The sequence below is a fragment of the Hemitrygon akajei genome, chromosome 5, assembly GCF_048418815.1.
Source record: "Hemitrygon akajei chromosome 5, sHemAka1.3, whole genome shotgun sequence".
In the NCBI taxonomy this organism is placed as follows: Eukaryota; Metazoa; Chordata; class Chondrichthyes; order Myliobatiformes; family Dasyatidae; genus Hemitrygon; species Hemitrygon akajei.
In genome coordinates this window covers 151,486,633-151,507,823 of record NC_133128.1, presented here as the reverse complement: position 1 = coordinate 151,507,823, position 21,191 = coordinate 151,486,633, and the positions used below count along the sequence as shown (strand labels likewise).

Below are 21,191 nucleotides of genomic sequence, written 5' to 3'. Positions count from 1 at the left end.
CCAATCGTGGGACAATGGCTGAGACAACTGGGTTTTATGAGCATCACACACAAATGCTGGAGGAACTCAGCGGGCCAGGCAGCGTCTGTGGAAAGGAGTACAGTCGATATTTTGGGCTGAGACCCTTCCTCAGGACTCCTCCTTCTCATGTTTATACTTGGGTTTTATTAGTGTTATTTTGGACTGAGTGGAAAAGAGCTCAGTGGGGAGGCTACAAATTTATTCAGGCGCCTTAAGGAAATGAACAGAAGGTGTTGGCTGGAGTGCAATGTGGTATACAGTACAAAGTACTTCTGAAGATCAGGGTGGTCATCTCTGTATGGAGTTGGAAGCGATGGGGGAGATCTTAAAGGGCTTTTTTTGCGTTTGTATTTAAATGGGAGATCGACACAGTCTATACAAGTAAGGCAAAACAGTAGTGAAATCATGGAGCATGTACAGATTACTGAGGAGGAGGTGCTTGCTGTTCTGAAGCAAACTAGGGAGGATAAATCCCCAAGGCATTGCTTCAGGCCCCATGGGGGGCAAGTGCAGAAACTGCAGGGGTCCCAGCAGAGGTATTTAAAATTGGAGAATAACTAATGTTATTCCATTGTTTAAGAAAGGCTCTAAGAATAAGCTGAGAAATTTTAGGCCAGTGAGCCTGACATCAGTAGTGTGTTAGTTATTGGGAGGTATTCTAAGGTACCAGTCTATAAGTATTTGGACAGACAGGGACTGATTAAGAATAATCCACATGGCTTTATGCATGATAGGTAGTATTTAACCAATCTTATAGAGTTTTTTGCAGAAATTAACAGGAAAGTTTATGAAGAAATGACTCTGGATGTTGTCTGCATGAACTTTAGCAAGACTTTTGATAAGATCCTACATGGGAGCTTGGTCAAGAAGATTCAGTCTCATGGCGTTAAGGATGAAGTAATAAATTAGGTTAGACATTGGCTCCACAGGTGAAGCTGGAAAGTGGTAGTAGATGGTTGCCTCTCTGACTGAAGGCCTGTGGCAAGTGGTGTGCCTCAGGGATCAGTGCTGAATGCGTAGTTGTTTGTAATTTATATATATGAATGGATGATAATGTGGTAAACTGAATCAGCAAATTTATGGATGACACCAAGATTTGGGGTGCAGTGGACAGTGAGGAAGTCTATCAAAGGTTGCAATAGGATCTGGAACAGCTGGAAAAACAGGGTGAAAAACAGCGGATGGAATTTAATGCAGAGTTATGTGCATTGACCAGGGAAGAATAAACCAGGATGGAACTTACAGTGAACAGTAGGGCACTGAGGAATGTGGTAGAACAGTGAGATCTGGGAAAACAGACCCCAAGTTTGTTAAAAGTGGCGACACAAGTAGACATGGTCATAAAGAGAATTTTTACACATTGGCCTTCATAAATCAAAGTATTAAGTACAAGATTTGGGATGCTATGTTGAAGTTGTATAGGACATTAGTGAGGCCTAATTTGGAGGACTGTGTACAGTTCTAGTCACCTGCTTACAGGAAAGATATCAGTAAGATTGAAAGAGTGTAGAGAAAATTTACAAGGTTGTTGCTGGGACTTAAACAGAAGGTGAATAGATTAGGACTTTATTTCCTGGACCTCAGGAGACTGAGGGGTGACTTGATAGAGGTATACAAAATTCTGAGGAATATAGACAGGGTAAATGCAAGCAGGCTTTTTTCCACTGATATAAGACTATATCAGTGGTGATACAAGACTAAGCCAGGGGTTAAGGGAAAAAGGTGAAATGTTTAAGGGGAACCTGAGGGGTAATTTCTTCACTCAGAATGGAGAGAGGTGGAACGGTCTGCCAGCAGAGGTGGTGGATGCGATTTGAACCCTTACAGGAAATTTGGATGGACACATGAATGGAAGGGATATGGAGGGCTATGGTCTGTGTGCAAATCAATGGCACTTAGCAGAATAATAGTTCAGCATGGACTAGATAGGCCAAAGGGCCTGTTTCTGTGTTGTGGTGTTCTACGATTCTATGAGTGCTCATGACAATAGTGTCCTAATGGCCCTTTTCCATGCAAAATGATTCGAATGTTAACTACATGAAGCTCCAAAAAAATTGGTTTTTCTTTCCTTTAGTTATAATCTCTTCTCTTGTTCTGATTTTTTTTTTGTAGTTGGAATATACACGTAATGGTGGCCTTATCCAAAAACTGCCCTCTATCCTGGAGGACGAAGAACTTGAGGAAGATGAAAACACACCCTTAGCTCCCGATGCAAACAGTACAACAGGAATAACACCATCAACCAAAGTGTTTTGTTCACCAAGCAGATGTTCACTGGCTGAGAAAAAGTTATCCAAGCCAGCTGCCCCACCAAATAACAGCATTAAGGATACTAACAAAACCAGACTTCCAAATAACAATGGGAGCAAGCCATCCAAACTACAAATCCCTCCAGTTAACTGTTCTGCACCCTCTGACCTCAGCCCAAGGTAAGTGACTTTTCATTTTCACTGAGGTTGCCTCAGTTTGTTACGCTCTGGCAAAGAGTAAAGCATTTGTCCAGCTCATCACCCAAAATAATCCAACCATTCAAAGTGTTACGAGTCAGAATCAACAGGTCATGGTCAGTGTTCTGTTATTTTTTTGTGTAAAAGTTAATTATGAATAAAATTTAAAACATTTTAGGATATGTGGAAACAGTCGAATTACCAAAGTCAGCGAATAAAATTTCAAAGAATCCCATGTCAAAACTTCAAATGCAAATGGAGACTAAATGATATTTACCATTGTGCTTAACTCTTCTTGCACTTAGTGCAATTTCCTTGGTTTCAGTCAATGCAAATAACCCAAAAGACAACAAATCAAAATTTATGTACAGAAGGATTTTAGCCAAGAGTCAGTTGTCTCAAGCTCTCATCATCCTTTGCTCTGTAAACTAAACAGCGGGGGTAAAAAAAAACTCCACTTTTGCCTGGTTTTGCTGAATGAGTTATTTGTTTTGGTAATGTGACATGTTTTACACAATTAAAACCATCCATTGCTCATGTAAATATGATGAGGCCAGGTGCCTGATGATTTAAATAAAAACAGCAGAAGTATAAAATGGACAGGGGATTTAATTTTCCCTTATTTCAAATCTCTCTGTTTGCAGTTTGAACTGTATTAAGCTATCACTGTAAGAGCTATTGAGAATGGCTGTCAGGGGAATGCTTAGCTTAGGAATGGAGAGGCTTAATATCTTTCTTCTTGATATATAGGTACTCAATTTACCAAGAAAAATGGCTTTTGGACAATACTGCAGCTAATTCCCTTTGCAATTGATGAGCACTCCTGTCTGGTCTCAGACATGTCTTCTCAAATAGTTTCCATTCCTTTTGTTAATTATGGCCGTAAGAGACCTGCATCATGAAACTGTTCTGGAAAATCTGCCAGTAGGGAGTAGCAATGTGCAGTTGAAATATTCATCAAAGGTCACATCTTGGTTTCTATTACAGAGAATAAACAACAGCTTTGGAAAAAGTACAACTTATCCAACCACTGAAATTCTAGAACTTGGACAAGGACTGTGAGGTTAGCAGTGACAGATCTCACTAAAGGGTGGTGTGGTCGTTGCTGCTGCCCCACATTTCCAGGGACTGGTGTTCAATCCTGACCGTGGATGCTGTCTAGGTGGAGCTTACATGCTTTCACAGTGACCACATGGATGACTTTTGGAGGTTCCAGTTTTTTTCCCTACAGCCCAAAAATGGGCTGGTAGATAAATCGGCTATTGTGAATTACCCCTTAGTCCAGGTAAGAGATAAGATTATCAATAGGCAGTAGGTGGGCATGTGTGAGAAAAATGGGATTGCTCCACTATGAGCTGGCATAGACTGTTTGGGCTGAATATCGTATGTAAGTAAAGGGTGGGACCAATGTAGCTCCCAAGTCTGGACTCAACAGATCTTAGATTCCTAAAAGCCTGTGGCAGTGATGGAGGGTGGTGATGGATCAGGCACTCTGAGGGGCACGTGGTCACTTTCTGTGTATCTTGATGGGAGTGAAGCAGCACATGATGGATGCGCTTGGGAATGCTCCTACTCTGGTGCGTGGGCGTGGCAGTATATAGGGAGAGATCACTGACTGTTGATCAACTGGGAGTGGGGTCATAGCTGGGGGGATGTAACGCAGATTTGGGGGATGTTGGGGCATGCAGCAAAGCTTTCATAATTGTGCTGCACTCATGGAGAAGTTGACCTTCAACTGCACTGTTCTATAACAATCAGTGTTCTGCACCTGAATTTCCTACCAAATAAATCTTAGCAAAGTCCAGCTAAGATCACTTCTTACATAGAAACGTCGCACCAACTTGGGTGTTTATCCAGTATGCAAAAGATAACAAATACAAAAAGAAAGAAATAATAATAATAAATAAATAAGCAATAAATATTGAGAACATGAGATGAAGAGTCCTTGAAAGTGAGTCCATAGGTTGTGGGAATATTTCAATGAACAGGCAAGTGAAGTTGAGTAAAGGCCTTCCTTTTGGTTCAAGAGCCTGATGGTTGAAGAATAATAACTGTTCCTGAGCCTGTCCTAAGGCTCCTGTACCTTCTTCCTGATAGAAGAAGCGAGGAGAGAGCATGTCCTGAGTGGTGGGGGTCCCTGATGATGGATGCAGCTTTCCTACAACAACACTTCGTGTAGATGTGCACAATGGTGGAGAAGGCTTGATGGACTGGGCTGTATCCATTACTTTTTGGAGGATTTTCTGTTCAAGGGTATTGATGTTTCCACACCAGGCTGTGATGCACCAGTCAATATACTCTCCACTACACATCAATAGAAGTTTGTCAATGTTTTAGATGTCATGCTGAATCTTTGTAACCTCCAAAATAACTAGAGGCACTGCTGTGCTTTCTTCATAATTGCACTTAAGTGCTGGTCCCTGGACAGATCATCGAAAATAATAATATCAAGGAATTTACAGTTGCTGACCCTCTCCACCTCTGATCATCTGATGAGGACTGGCTCATGGACATCTGGTTTCCTTCTCCTGAAGTCCTTGGTCTTTAGTAATCAGCTCGTTGGTCTTGCTGACATTGAGTATGAGGTTGTTGTTGTGGCACCACTCAGCCAGTTTTTCAATCTCCCTCCTTTATGCTGACTTGTCACCACCTTTGATTCAGCTAAAGACAGTGGTGTCATCAGCAAACTTGAATATGGCATTGAAGCTGTGCTTAGCCACACAGTCTTAAGTGTAAAGTGAGTAGAGCTGGGGGCTAAGCACACAGCCTTGTGGTGCACCTGTGATGATGGAGATTGCCAATCTGAACTGACTGGGGTCTGCAAGTAAAGAAATCAAGGATACAATTGCACAAGGAGGTATTGAGGCCAAGGTCTTGAAGCTTATTCGAGGAAATCTGCAGATGCTGGAAATTCAAGCAACACACACAAAATGCTGGTGGAACACAGCAGTCCAGGCAGCATCTATAGAAAGAAGCACTGTCGACGTTTCGGGCCAAGACCCTTCGTCAGGACTAACTGAAAGAAAAGATAGTAAGATATTTCTTTCAGTTAGTCCTGACGAAGGGTCTTGGCCCAAAACGTCGACAGTGCTTCTTCCTCTTGAAGCTTATTGATTAGTTTTGAGGTGGTGATGGTATTGAAATCTGAGCTGTAGTTGGTAAAGAGCATCCTGATGCATCTCTGCTGTCCAGGTGTTCCAGGGTTGATTAAAGAGCCAATGAGATGGCATCTGGTGTGGACATGATGCGTTGGTAGGCAAATTAGTGCAGATCCAAGTCGCTTCTCAGGCAGGGATTGAAATGTTTTATCACCAAACTCTAAGCACTTCATCACAGTGGATGCAAGTGCTACAGGGTGATAGTCATTGAGGCAGGTTACCATGTTCTTATGCACCGGTGTAATTGAAGCAGGTGGGTCTCTCAGACTGCCAAACCGAGAGGTTAAAGATCTCAGTGAACACTCCAGCCAATTGACCATCACAGGTCTTCAGCACTTGTCCAGGTACTCTGTCTGAGCTGGATGCTTTTCATCCCTCCTGAAAGCTGCTAGTACATCAGCCTCAGAGACTGAAATCACAGCATTGTAGGAGGCTGTGTGAGTTTGTGATGGTTCCTCCATGTTTTGATAGTAAAAGCAAGAATAGAAGGCATTGAGCTCATCTGGAAGCAGATCCCTGTTGTCATCTATGCCATTTGATTTTACTTTATAAGAGGTGATAGTATTCAAGCCCTGCCACAACTGTCAAGTATCCTTTGTTGATTCAAGTTTGGTCCAGAATTGCCATTGAGGTGGTTTTCTGGAGATCATTCTTGGACCTCTTGTAACTTTCATGATCATCGTACTTGAATGCCTCTGATCTGACCCTCAGTAGATTGCAGATCTCGTGATTCATCCAGGGCTCCTGGATGGGTAAGTCTCTGAATGATTTTGTGGGGACACGCCCATCTACAGCTGTTTTAATAAAGTCAGGACCAACTTTGGTGTGTACATTCAGATCCACAGATGAGTACTTGAACAGCACCCAGTCTTCTGACTTGAAACAATCCCATAGCCACTCCTCTGCCTCCCATGACCACCTCTTTGTTGTCCTAGTTGTCCTAGTCTCTGGAGCCTTGCACTTTAGCTTCTGCCTGTATGCAGGTTGAGACAGATAGCCTAGTGTTCTCATTTACCAAAATGGGGTCTGGACGTGGAATGGTAGGCATTCTTTTTCTTAGTATAACAGTGGTCTAGTGTGTTGGGACCTCTGGACCTCAGGTTATATACTGATGGTAATTGGCCGGGGTTTTCTTCAACCAAACCTGGTCGAAGTTTGAACTTTGTTTTGAAATATGCCAGGCTGGAGAGTTTCTAGTTTAGAGACGTCAACGTGCTGTATCTCCAGCACTTGATTATAGTCGGCCGCTGGTGGTATGTAAGCTCCAGTGATGATTATGGAGGAGAACTCTCTAGGTAAATGGAATAGAGGGCAGTTGACCATAAGGTGTTCAAGGTCATTTACAACACGATTTAAAAAGCAAACAGTTATATTTAATCAATGAATTGAGGAGGAAGAGAGAGGCCAAATCACTTTAGTAGTGCAGTGTACACATACTTTCTCTGTACTACACAGGGTATTTTCACACAGATTAAGAAATGTGAAGCATCTTCACCAAAACACAGGCTACCATGTCATAATCAATACATTTTAAGAATACATGTGATCAGTTTCTTCTGAAAATGGAAAGAATGTGAGAGTTCACTGTCATAGTTAATAATAAAAGTCATAATCACAGGTGCACATAGGAAGAAGTTAAATCAGCAAGATATAAAAAGTAATGGTGAAGCAGTTGGGAATGGTAAAAGGTGGAAATAGAAGGCTTGTGTGATGCATAAATGGAACTGCTTGGAACAAATGACCCGATTCTGTGCTGAAGTATCTAAATGGTAAATTATCAAGTCAGAGGTGTTCTGATGGATCAAAATATGTAATATTACTTTAATTCAGACTAATCTACAAACTTAATAAGAACTGATCCTTCTGCCATTGTTTCTCCAGATGCAAGCGTAGGAAATTGCCGCTTTCAGGAAACCATATCTTTTCTATTTCGTGTTCTCCAGGAATTCAAGGGCTTCCATGAAATAGCTAGAGCCTAAAACACTTAAAGCTGATGCAATCTCATTCAGCTTGAGTCAGCAGAAATATTCGCAGCTCTGCTTGTTTGGTTTTCACTCATCAGAGGCTCACCTGGAGCCAGCGATGCCCCATGATACTGGCTCTGAAGGCTCACATCTTGGAAGATCCTGCACATTCAACTCATTCCTACTTCTTGAAAGGGTGTCCAATCTGCTGTCTCTTTTATCAGGGCCAGTGGATGTTACTGAATGCCTTTGGCATTTAGAAACATTAAGTAACACTTGGGGCCTGTTGGTAAATAAAAATGTTAAATATTAAAAAGTTGACATTTAGTTCACTAAAATGACAAGTAAAAGCAATGAACTTAAATGTAAATAAATATTTTTAAATAATTATATTTTATAGACAGATGATATCTCCCATTCATTTTAAATTAAATAAGGTTAGCATACTTCCATCAATTGGGAAGCCTGTAGAAGTTTTCTCTGAGGAATTCACCAATGTCCAACGTAATGCAGTCACATGAGCAGTCTAGGCACGGGACTGAAAATGCTGCTGCTAACTTCAGCTTCTCACCAGTGCCGGGACTCATGATTTATGCCAGAGTGCCTGGGCAAATTATTCCACCCAAGGCAACCAAGCCACCAGTGTAATTCCATCCCTAAAATCTTTCCTTCCATTTAGAAGTTCCTTAAAGTACCTCCTTTGGAACAACTTCTTAGCCACCTACCCTGATTTCTGCTTAAGTGGCATAGTATCAAAGTTTGCTTAATAATGCTGCCAGAAAGCACTTGGAATGTTTTGCTATTCTGAAGGTGTTGTCGCCCTATGGTAAAATCTATACTCACTTCACCATATATGTTCAGTGGCCACTTTGTTAGGTACACCTGTACACCTGCTCATTAATGCAAATATCTAATCAACCAATCATGTCGCAACAACTCAGTGCATAAAAGCATGCAGACATGGTCAAGAGATTCAGTTGTTGTTCTGCCAAAACATCTGAATTGGGAAGGAATGTGATCTAAGTGACTTTGAGTGTGGAAAAATTATTGGTGCCATACAGGGTGGTTTGAGAATAAATTTTCTTTGATCTTTGAACATGGTTGACACTGCCTGTGAATTTCTTCATGAAAGCACTGACTGTTGATATCCAGTTGTGAACTTATGGATGGTCATATGGATCTGATTTTCAGGACACCCAACAACAGATGAACTGGTTCTCCAGTGCCCTCATGAGATTAGCAGCAATGGTTAGAGAGAGAGTAAATTCCTTTCTTTATGTAACTTGATAGCATTTTGTGGATCTTCTTAAGGAATAACCTCAAGCAGAATAGGATAATTCCAAAGAGCCAAACAAGGGTTAATTCTTATTGGTGTAAGGATTTTATGGATTCATGTAACTAAGGTCACGCAGCATATCTGAGAGATTTCACTGGCTACAACCATGGCAGCAATAAAAGGAATTGTTATTGGACAACTTACAAAATGTCATCATTTTGAAATGGATTTAAGCTTTTGTATGTAAAGAAAATCTGCTAAATCCTAGTTTTAAAGTCATAGAGTGATAGGACACTACAGCACAGAAACAGATCCTTTGGCCCATCTATCCCATGTTGAACCGTTAATCTGCCTAGTCCCATTGACGTGCACCCAGACCATGGCCCTCTCATCCATGTAGCTATCCAAGTTTCTGTTAAATGTTCAAAATGGCCCCGCATACATCACTTGTGCTGGCAGCTCATTCCACACTCTGAGTTCTCCCCCCACCATGTTCCCCTTAAACATTTCACCTTTCACCCTTAACCCATGACCTCTAATTGTAGTCTCACTCAACCAGTGGAAAAAGCCTTCCTACATTTACCCTACCTATACACCTCATAATTTTGTATGCCTCTATCAAACCTCCCCTCAGTCTTTTAAGTTCTAAGGAATAAAGTCCTAACCTACTTAATCTTTCCCTATAACTCAGGTCCTCAAGTCCCAGCAACATCCTTATAAATTTTCTCTGCGCTCTTTCAAACTTATTGACATCTATCCTGCAGGCAGGGGACCAAAACTGTGTACAATACTCCAAATTAGGTCTCACCAAAGTCTTATACAATTTCAATATAACATCCCAACTCCTGTACTCACTACTTTGATTTATGAAGGCCAATGTGTCAAAAGCTTTCATCACGACCCTATCTACAGTACCTGTGATGCCATTTTCAAGGAATTATTGATCTGTATTCCCAGATACCTTCCTCATCTTGAATGCCAAGTGACTGAACTTTCTTAACCAACCACCCATAAGGCATGCGGGACCTTGTCAAAGGCCTTGCTACATGAATGTTGTCCATGTAGGGAACATCCACTGCCTTGCCTTCATCAATTTTCCTGGTAACCTCCTTGAAAAACTCTATAAGATTGGTTACACAAGACTCACCACGCACAAAGTCATGTTGACTATCCCTAATCAGTCCTTGTTTATCCAAATACTTGTATATCCAGTCCCTTAGAATACCTTCCACTAGCTTTCCTCTAGTGACGTCAGGCTCCCCAGCCTATAATTTCCTGGTTTATTTTCAGAGACGTTCTTTAACAAAGGGAACACATTAGCTCTCTTCCAATCCTCTGGCACCTCACCCATGGCTAAGGATCTTTTAAGTATTTATAAGTCAATTTTGCAAAAGTTACAGACAATTTCTAAGTTCAAGGTAAATTTATTATTGAAGTACATATATGTCACCGTATATAACCCTGAGATTATTTTTCTCCATTTGAAAAGATTCTATTTGTTGCTAGCAAATTTCCTCACCCCTCTTGGTAACAATCAGTGTGACTCTGCTGCTTTTAGCTTATAGGACAAACAAAGCTCCCAGCTATCTAAAGCAGGTCACAATGACCCGATGCACAGCAGGAATTTCCCACTAAACCTCTCTTTAACCACTGAAGCCTGTTAGAGAAATTCAATACTGACACTTGGCTGATCTTACTCTGATATTATATCAACTGTCCTTGTTAGATGCTGCTTTTATTTGTAATTTTGCCAATTCTATTAAACAATTTTAAGAGGCTGTAGATGACACTTGTGCACAGCAAACTAATGAAGCAGCCAAAAATTAGCTTCCTCATCCACTGAATGTCAAGTGGGTTTCTGTCTGTCTCTCTCATCTACTGTGTGCAGTGCTTTTATTGAATACAAAGAGAGCTATTGCTCCCTCCCTTCCTAACTTATTCTCTCCCCCCCCCCCCACCACTCCCAAGGATATCTCTTCTGAGGTACTGATGTAGTAATGGTGGTGGAACTTAGCAATACACACCAGAATATCGTATACAGGCTCAGTTCCTGGCCTTAGGTGAGTTGGTATTAAAGGAGTAACAGTTGGCTTGGTGACTCTGTCTTAGATTAAGAATAAACTAATCAGCGCTTAATTGCTTTCACATCACCTCTAACAGAAATTGCAAGTGATATAATGTTCAGGTTGACTGTTGGCCCAGACAGTTGAAAAACCTGTGAAATTCACTATCATGGAAAGCAATTACTCAGTTGGGTGAGGCACAGGAGACAGAGCATGTTGATGTGGGAAATGCAGCTCAAATAGCCTATTTGCTCCACTACATGATAGGATTAATCTTGCACCTCAGTTCCACTTTCTAATGCTTTCTAATCTCTTGATATCCAAAATCCTATCAATCTTTCTCTTCTGAAACTACTCAGCAATTAAATCTCTAAAGCCCTCAGGTAGAGAATGCTGAAAATTTGCTACCATTGGCTCTATCATGAGTGGCCAGCCCCTTATGTTGAGGCCGTGGCTCAGCTTCTAGACATTCCAGTTTTCGGCAACAATACAGCTACTTCACTGATATCAAGCCTTAAGAATTTGTGTGATTGCTTCTCACTCTTCTGAACACCCTGCTTTCAGAAAGATGCCAGAAAGTTGCAAAGAGTGAGGAAAAGATTTATGAGGAAGCTGCCGGGAATGGAGTGGTGAGTTATACAGAGGAGCTGAGCAGGCTGGGGTTCTATTCATTGGAGTGTCAGAGCAAGAAGGGTGATCTTATGAAGGTGCATGAAATCATGAGGGGCATAGGCAGTCTTTGGGCCAGGATTGGGGAGGCAAGAACTAGAGGGCAGAGGTTTAATGTGAGGAGAGAGAGGTTCAATAGGAGCCTGAGGGGCAACTTCTTCACTCAATGCAATGAGCTGCCCAAGGTAGTGGTTGAGCTGTGTAGATTAACAATAATTAAAAGTCAATTGGACAGGTACACAAATAGGGAAGGTATAGAGGGATATGGGCCATAAGCAGGCAGATGGGACCAGTTTGAATGAGCATCTTGGTTGGTGTGAACCATTCAAGCTGAAGGGCATGTTTCTGTGCTGTATGTCTCCTATAGAACTCTCTGCATCTCAGGAATTAATCTGGTGATCAGAAATCAAATGCTAATTTTTTTAAGTAACTATTTCCAGGTAGCTGATTCTTTAAAATACTTCAGTAATCAGAGTTTTCCAAACTGGATCATGAAAAATTTCTAAAGATTGCCAGAGTGTAGATATACATTCTGATCTTTATTAGTAATTCAGGTGGTGGGCTGGAGATGTGTCTCTACTAAAGGAGGTGTAAGGCTTCTCCTTCCCTCCACTAGCCTGCAGGACACCCTTGGGCAAGGTGTAGCACCTGCTTAGACCCCGATCAGAGTCATGTGAAGTAATTGGAGTAGTGGTGGATCGCCATCTGGTGCATATCACAAGTCTTGGTTATGCGACAGCTGATGGCAAGGAGACAATCTCTGAAGAGTATTGATAATGGCTGGGGTCACCCATCTCGTAAAGACACTGCCCAGAAGAAGGCAATGGCAAACCATTTCTGTAGAAAAAAATTGCCAAGAACAATCATGGTTGAAGACCATGATCACCACGCCATATGATATGGCATGTAATGATAATGATGATTAATTATTACTTTCTTGTGTCCTTTGCAATTTACCCCATTCCTAAAATGATCCAAGAATAATTGACATTTTACTCACCAGTGCCTTTTGACAAAAAGGTTTGATTGGGTTATAGATTGGGTTACAAACTTTTAACACCATAAATCAGCGAGTTGTTTTGTTCTGTCTCCCCTCTCACTTTGAAACAGGGACACCTCTTTTACCCTTATTAGGGAGAGAGAGAGCCTGTGGTATGTCAGATTACCGGGTGAATGAGTGTCATTAGGGTACTGCAAGTCTGTGTCTTTATTGATGCTTTGCAGCACACTTGTGCTCAGTAGGGGGGGGTGCCGATTTTTTTTGCTGGTGTGGGGGGTCATTGTTTTGCTGCTGCTTATGCGTGGGAGGGGGGAGATGGGGGGGGCTTTGGGGTTCTCGCATTTAACTGTCATTCATTCTTTGGGGCACTTCTCTGTTTTTGTGGATGTTTGTGAAGAAAAGGAATTGTATACATTTCTCTGACATTAAATGTACCTATTGAAATTCCATTCATTAAAAACAAGCATTTCCAGTATTCCCAGCCTAAATTTCTCCTGATGAAAGTTGAAAAAGCAAATGAGCAGAAGAATACATTTTGTCCCTGTGGATATCATAGCTTCCATTGAAGCATAATGTACCGGGTTCATTTTGAACATGTCAGAACATTGTGGTGAAAAAAATATTGTTAGTTATCATTTCAAGATGTTCATGTTACTTTTACTTAATTATCGTCAAATCACTGAAAATCTCTCTAAGTACATCTTTGTGATCTGCTGCTGCTAAAAGCAGGCTGCGCTCAGTTAAAGACCCTGAGAATAGTGTTCTGGCTTCAAATGTCTTCTTATAAACGTAATTTTCAATGTTTATCTGTCCTGTAATTTATCCTCAATAAAAATTGGTCCTGTACTTTCAGGGGTTCCCTCTCCTGAACCCTTGCAACAAATTTAAAAATCTACATGCTAGAATGCACTGGGACACATCATCCGTAATGTAATCTGGGGAGACCGGGTGTTTCATGTCTTTCAACATCAGACACTCACGCCCAGGTGACCCAGCCAGGGTTGAAGGGGCCCTGGCTTGAGTCCCAGCAGCACTGGTCCACAGGTCACACTCTTGATTCTAGCTCAGCAGCACATATGACGGCTCCTGATGAGTCTTTTCTCTGCAGCCCCCTGTCAAGGAGAGAGTAGGTTCTGCAGAGTGAGCAACCAGTAAAATCTCTACAAAACTAAACTAAACAAAATACATGCTCCTCTCTTCTGAAACTCTGCCATATAACTTTCCAGTAATGAATTTCAGTTTCTTCTGATGATACATTGGAATTAAATGTGGAAAAATAATATGGGCCTCTTTTTTTAATGATAGCCCTGCTTGCCAGTCCCTCTCTGCAGTTCACATCTTTCTCTCCCTCCCAGGATTGAAGAAGAAAGAGCAAACATTTCTCTATATAGAGTAACATTTTTCACACCGTCCTAAAGTGCTCCTCGATCAATGCAAGTGCAGTCACTGTTGCAATATAAAAAACACAGCAGCAAACTCCCACCTGTACCTCTGTGATGTTGGTCTGACCTGACCAAGCCTTTGTTCACTGACTTCCTATCTGTCAGACATTGCCTCAATGTGCACCCTTGGCAAACCTGGCAAATTCCCTCTAGAGCAACACACACAAACTGCCGGAGGAACTCAGAGTTCAAATTCATAACACTGCTGACAATTTCCATACCAATATAGTCTCACCAGCAAGACGCATGAGACCAAAAGCACATTTGTTTTTTCCGTATCATGAAATGAATTACTAATAAGAATAGAGAATTTACAGACTTTATTGTGCATTACGAATTATTACTCAGTAATTTGTTTATCTGTAAATCATTTCTCAGTTGTTCAGTTATTTCACTTAATAGTGTGAAAATTCATACCTCATTGCCAATAGTAATGTTTCTTAGTTTAATCACTTGAAAACTCTTCAGATTTGCACGAGAAACATATGTAAGCTTACCAAGTTATTGACCCCCATTGTCTGCCCAGCTGCTATGTATTAAACAAGTGGAGCTGATGCTGATTGTGCATGTTCAAGCCATCGTTCCCATTTGGGAAAAGTGGTTCTTACAGTGGTGATGAGCGGAGGCTTCCAGTAGTAGATTGCACGACCCAGCTAATCACACTAGAGATGTGGTGCAAATTGTCAAATGATCACAGTCCAATGCAAACAGTCCCTTGAAACCAAAGTTCATGAAATGAGGCTATAGAATATTATATCTATTTAATACACTACATATCTCAACAACCTCTGCTTTAGTTTATTAGTTCTCAGATAAACTTGTTGCCTTGGACAGGTGAAATATTGCTAACAGTGAAATCACTGTCAATTGGCCAGTGTTGGGTCTTATACTTTTCACTCTATCTAGTATTTCAATGATTTTATTGGCAGATTGATGGCTTTGTGGCTTTGTGACAATACAAAGATAGGTGGAGGGGCAAGTAGTGTTGAAGAAGCAAAGAGTCTGTTGAAGGTCTTCGTCAGATTAGGGGAATGGGCACAGAAGTGATAGATAAAATACCGTGTAGGGACAGGTATGGTCATGCACCCTCGTAGAAAGAATAAAGATGTAGACAATTTTATAAGATTGGAAGGGACTTGGGAGTTCCAATGCAGGATTCCCTAAAGGTTAACTTGAAGGTTGAGTCGATGGCAAGGAAGGCAAATGCAAAGTTAGCCTTGATTTTGAGAGGTCACGAATGTTAAAGCAAAGATGTGATACTGAAAACTTATAAAGCATTGGTCAGACCACATTTTCAGTATTGTGACCAGTTTTGGGCCCCATGTATAAAAAAAGGATGTGTTGGCATTGGAGCAGGTCCAGAGGATCCATACAAGGAAGATCCTGGGAATATAAGGGTTAACGTATGATTGCTCTGGGCCTGCACTCAATGGAGATTTCATTAAAACCAATCGAATATTGAAAGGCCTTCGTACATAGAGTGGATGTGGAGAAGATGTTTCCTCCAGTGGGGGGAGTCTAAGGCCAGAGGGCACAGCCTCAAAATGGTGGAATATCCATTTGGAACAGAGGTGAGGAAAAATTGCTTTAGCCAGAGGGTGGTGAATCTGTGGAATTCATTCATGGCTGTGCAGACCAAGACTTTGGCTATTTTTAAGGCAGAGGTTATAGGTTCTTCATTAATCAGGGCATCAACCATTACGGGGAGAAGGCAGGAGAATGGGATTAAAAGGGATAATAAAGTAGCTATGGTGGAGCAGGCTCAATGGGCCAAATGGCTTAATTCACCTATTTCTTATGGTCTAAACCTATGAGCCTCTAATTCCTGAGAACTTCACTGGAAAAAGCTTGCTTGCATTTATCCTTACTATGCCCCTCATAATTTTGTATACCTCTATCAAATTTCCCCTCATTCTCCTACGCTCAAGAGAATAAAGTCCTAACCTATTTAACCTTTCCTTTTAACGCAGGTACTCAAGTCCCAGCAAAATCCTTGTAATTTTTTTCCGTACTCTTTCAATCTTTTTGATGTCTTTTCTGTAGGTAGGTGACCAGAACTGCACACAATATTCCAAATAAGGCCTCACCAATGTCTCATACAACTTTGACATAATGTCCCAACTCCTGTGCTCGATACTTTGATTTATGAAGGCCAATGTGCCAAAGCTTTCTTTATTACCCTACCTACCGAGGCACCATTTTCAAGGAATTATAGGTCTATATTCCCAGATCTACTGCACTCCTTAGTGCCCTACCATTCAATATAAGTCTGACCTTGGTTTGTCCTCCCAAAGTGCAACACTTCACATTTGTCCGCACTCTACACTGAACTGGTTGATCTCCTGACTTAATAACAATGATGATGGGGGCTGTGCCATGGCATGAGGTTATAAGATTGCAGAGATGTATCCTTCTGTTTCTGTTGGTGGTCCAAAATCCTTCATTCTATTAACAGCATAAAGCATGAGGCAATTAAACCCAGTTCTATCTGGGTTGACATAGTTATTCAGGTTCTTTATTGCTACATGAACCATAATATGCAGTTTCATTCTATTAAAACCATTAATATTTTGTATTTATTAATGCATTACTTAATAACAACTACAGTTTAATTAGTTTATCAATTTTTAAGCAGCTGAGATTATTATTACCAGTTTCAGCTAGTGATGATCTACATTTGTGCAGTCCTTCTATTCAAATATACATGATGATAATTATATCTTACATAAGATTGCAATTAGATGTAACACCATAAGTCATTGGAGCAGAGTTCGCCCACTCGGCCCAGAGAGTATGCTCCACCATTCAATCATGGCTGACTAATTTCCCTATGAACCCCATACTCCTGCCTTCACCCTCTAACCCTGATGCCCCTACTAAGTAGCTATCAACCTTCACTTTAAATATACCCAATGACTTGGACTTCACTGCCATCTGTGGCAATGAATTCCATAAATTTACCACTCTCTGACTAAATAAATTGCTCCTCATCTCTATTCTTTGCCTCATGCCAGTCGGCCAATCTTCTAACAATTCTAGTATCTTTCTTGTAATTCCATGGGCTCTTATCTTCTTAAGCAGCCTCATGTGTGCCACCTTGTGAAAGTGCTTCTGAAATCCAAATAAACTACGTCCTTTGTCTATCCTGCCAGTTATTTCCTCAGAGAATTCCAACAGATTTGTCAGCCCTTAAGGAAAGCATACTGACTTTGGCCTATTTTGTCATGTGCCTCCTGTTACCCCAAAATGTCATCCTTAATAATAAGCTCCAAAATCTTTCCAGCCTCCAAAGTCAGGCAAACTGGCCTGTAATTTCCTTGTTTCTGCCACTCTCCCTTTATAAAGAGCGGAGTAATAGTTGCAATTTTCCAGTCCTCCAGAACTAATCCCGAATCTAGTGATTCTTAAAAGATCAAAGTTCAAAGTACATTTATTCTGGAAGTATGTATGTTATACATCATTGAGATTCATCTCCTAACAGGCAGCCACAAAACAAAGAAACCCAAAAAGAAACCCCATATACTGTATATGGAAAAAAAGACCAACACGCAACGTGCAAAGAATAAAAAGCCACATCATGCCCATAAGAAATTAAAAGAATAAAACAACCCATAAAAAAGACCATCGAACACACAATGTGCAATGAAAAAAAATTCCAACAGTAACCACAAGCAAATAGGGTTTCAGAACTAAAGTCCGCAAAGAGAGTCCGAGACCCATAGTTCAGTGCAGAGCCGTGGAGCAGCGATCTTAATCAACCCATACCTCGTTTCGGGCCCTGACATCTTGACCTTTCTAATCCGGTACAGCGCCTAAGCCTCCATCCAAACATCAGGTTCGGTCGCTTTGCGTAGCGATCTAAACCAGCTTGCTCCACACCATCATAACATTTAGAACATAGAACATAGAATAGTACAGCACATTACAGGCCCTTTGGCCCACAATGTTGTGCTGACCTTCAAACCCTGCCTCCCATATAACCCCCCCCCCCCCACCTTAAATTCCTCCATATACCTGTCTAGTAGTCTCTTAAACTTCACTAGTGTATCTGCCTCCACCACTGACTCAGGCAGTGCATTCCACGCACCAATCACTCTCTGAGTGAAAAACCTTCCTCTAATATCCCCCTTGAACTTCCCTCCCCTTACCTTAAAGCCATGTCTTCTTGTACTGAGCAGTGGTGCCCTGGGGAAGAGGCGCTGGCTGTCCACTCTATCTATTCCTCTTGATATTTTGTACACCTCTATCATGTCTCCTCGCATCCTCCTTCTCTCCAAAGAGTAAAGCCCTAGCTCCCTTAATCTCTGGTCATAATCCATACTCTCTAAACCAGGCAGCATCCTGGTAAATCTCCTCTGTACCCTTTCCAATGCTTCCACATCCTTCCTATAGTGAGGCGACCAGAACTGGACACAGTACTCCAAGTGTGGCCTAACCAGAGTTTTATAGAGCTGCATTATTACATCGCATCTCCTAAACTCTAACCTTCGACTTATGAAAGCTAACACCCCATAAGTTTTCTTAACTACCCTATCTACTTGTGAGGCAACTTTCAGGGATCTGTGGACATGTACCCCCAGATCCCTCTGCTCCTCCACACTACCAAGTATCCTGCTATTTAATTTGTACTCTGCCTTGGAGTTTGTCTTTCCAAAGTGTACCACCTCACATTTGTCCGGGTTGAACTCCATCTGCCACTTCTCAGCCCACTTTTGCATCCTATCAATGTCTCTCTGCAATCTTCGACAATCCTCTACACAATCTACAACACCATCAACCTTTGTGTCATCTGCAAACTTGCCAACCCACCCTTCTACCCCCACATCCAGGTCATTAATAAAAATCACGAAAAGTAGAGGTCCCAGAACAGATCCTTGTGGGACACCACTAGTCACAACCCTCCAATCTGAATGTACTCCCTCCACCACAACCCTTTGCCTTCTGCAGGCAAGCCAATTCTGAATCCACCTGGCCAAACTTCCCTGGATCCCATGCCTTCTGACTTTTTGAACAAACCTACCGTGTGGAACCTTGTCAAATGCCTTACTAAAATCCATGTAGATCACATCCACTGCACTACCCTCATCTATATGCCTGGTCACCTCCTCAAAGAACTCTATCAGGCTTGTTAGACATGATCTGCTCTTCACAAAGCCATGCTGACTTTCCCTGATCAGACCATGATTCTCTAAATGCCCATAGATCCTATCTCTAGGAATCTTTTCCAACAGCTTTCCCATCACGGACATAAGGCTCACTGGTCTATAATTACCCGGACTATCCCTACTATCTTTTTTGAACAAGGGGACAACATATGCCTCCCTCCAATCCTCTGGTACCATTCCCGTGGACAATGAGGACATAAAGATCCTAGCCAGAGGCTCAGCAATCTCTTCCCTCACCTCATGGAGCAGCCTGGGGAATATTCCATCAGGTCCCGGGGACTTATCCGTCCTACTGTATTTTAACAACTCCAACACCTCCTCTCCCTTAATATCAACATGCTCCAGAACGTCAACCTCACTCATATTGTCCTCACCATCATCAAGTTCCCTCTCATTGGTGAATACCGAAGAGAAGTATTCATTGAGGACCTCGCTCACTTCCACAGTCTCCAGGCACATCTTCCCACTTTTATCTCTAATCGGTCCTACCTTCACTCCTGTCATCCTTTTGTTCTTCACATAATTGATGAATGCCTTGGGATTTTCCTTTACCTTACTCGCCAAGGCCTTCTCATGCCCCCTTCTTGCTCTTCACAGCCCCTTCTTAAGCTCCTTTCTTGCTACCCTATATTCCTCAATAGACCCATCTGATCCTTGCTTCCTAAACCTCATGTATGCTGCCTTCTTCCACCTGACTAGATTTTCCACCTCACTTGTCACCCACGGTTCCTTCACCCTACCATTCTTTATCTTCCTCACCGGGACAAATTTATCCCTAACATCCTGCAAGAGATCCTTAAACATCGACCACATGTCCATAGTACATTTCCCAGCAAAAACATCATCCCAATTCACACCCGCAAGTTCTAGTCTTATAGCCTCATAATTTGCCCTTCTCCAATTAAAAATTTTCCTGTCCTCTCTGATTCTATCCTTGTCCATGATAATGCTAAAGGCCAGGGAGCGGTGATCACTGTCCCCCAGATGCTCACCCACTGAGAGATCTGTGACCTGACCCGGTTCGTTACCTAATACTAGACCTAGTATGGCATTCCTCCTAGTCGGCCTGTCAACATACTGTGGCAGGAATCCGTCCTGGACACACTTAACAAACTCTGCCCCATCTAAACCCTTGGAACTAATCAGGTGCCAATCAATATTAGGGAAGTTAAAGTCACCCATGATAACAACCTGTTATTTTTGCACCTTTCCAAAATCTGCCTCCCAATCTGCTCCTCGGTATCTCTGCTGCTACCAGGGGGCCTATAGAATACCTCCAGTAGAGAAACTGCTCCCTTCCTGTTCCTGACTTCCACCCATACTGACTTAAAAGAGGATCCTGCTACATTATCCACCCTTTCTGCAGCTGTAATAGTATCCCTGACCAGTAATGCCACCCCTCCTCCCCTTTTTCCCCCCTCTCTATCCCTTTTAAAGCATTGAAATCCAGGAATATTGAGAATCCATTCCTGCCCTGGTGCCAGCCAAGTCTCCGTAATAGCCAATACATCATAATTCCATGTATGTATCCAAGCTCTCAGTTCATCACCTTTGTTCCTGATGCTTCTTGCATTGAAGTACACACACTTTAGCCCTTCTACCTTACTACCTTTACACCCTTTATTCTGCTTCTCTTTCTTCAAAGCCTCTCTATATGTTAGATCTGGCTTTACTCCATGCATTTCTTTCACTGCTCTATTGCTCTGGGTCTCATCCCCCTTGCAAATTAGTTTAAACCCTCCCGAACAATGCTAGCAAACCTACCTGCAAGGATATTGCTCCCCCTCGAGTTCAGGTGCAACCCATCCAATCTGTACAGGTCCCACCTTCCCCAGAAGAGATACCAATGATCCAAAAATCTAAAACCCTGTCCCCTGCACCAACTCCTCAGCCATGCATTCAACTGCCATCTCCTCCAATTCTTACCATCACTATCACGTAGCACTGGCAGCAATCCTGAGAACGCCACCCTTGAGGTCCTGTTCT

At 41.9% G+C, this 21,191-nt stretch overlaps 1 protein-coding gene across 3 annotated transcripts in view; it reads left to right on the top strand.

The window, feature by feature from the left end:
* The window catches only part of kcnh3 (potassium voltage-gated channel, subfamily H (eag-related), member 3), a 612,109-nt gene that overhangs the window by 541,862 nt on the left and 49,056 nt on the right, over positions 1 to 21,191 (top strand). For all 3 annotated transcript variants that reach the window (XM_073046887.1, XM_073046888.1, XM_073046886.1), the window contains one exon: positions 2,134 to 2,450. In XM_073046887.1, the coding sequence (XP_072902988.1) occupies positions 2,134 to 2,450 (317 nt within the window). The remainder of the gene's footprint in view (positions 1 to 2,133; positions 2,451 to 21,191) is intronic.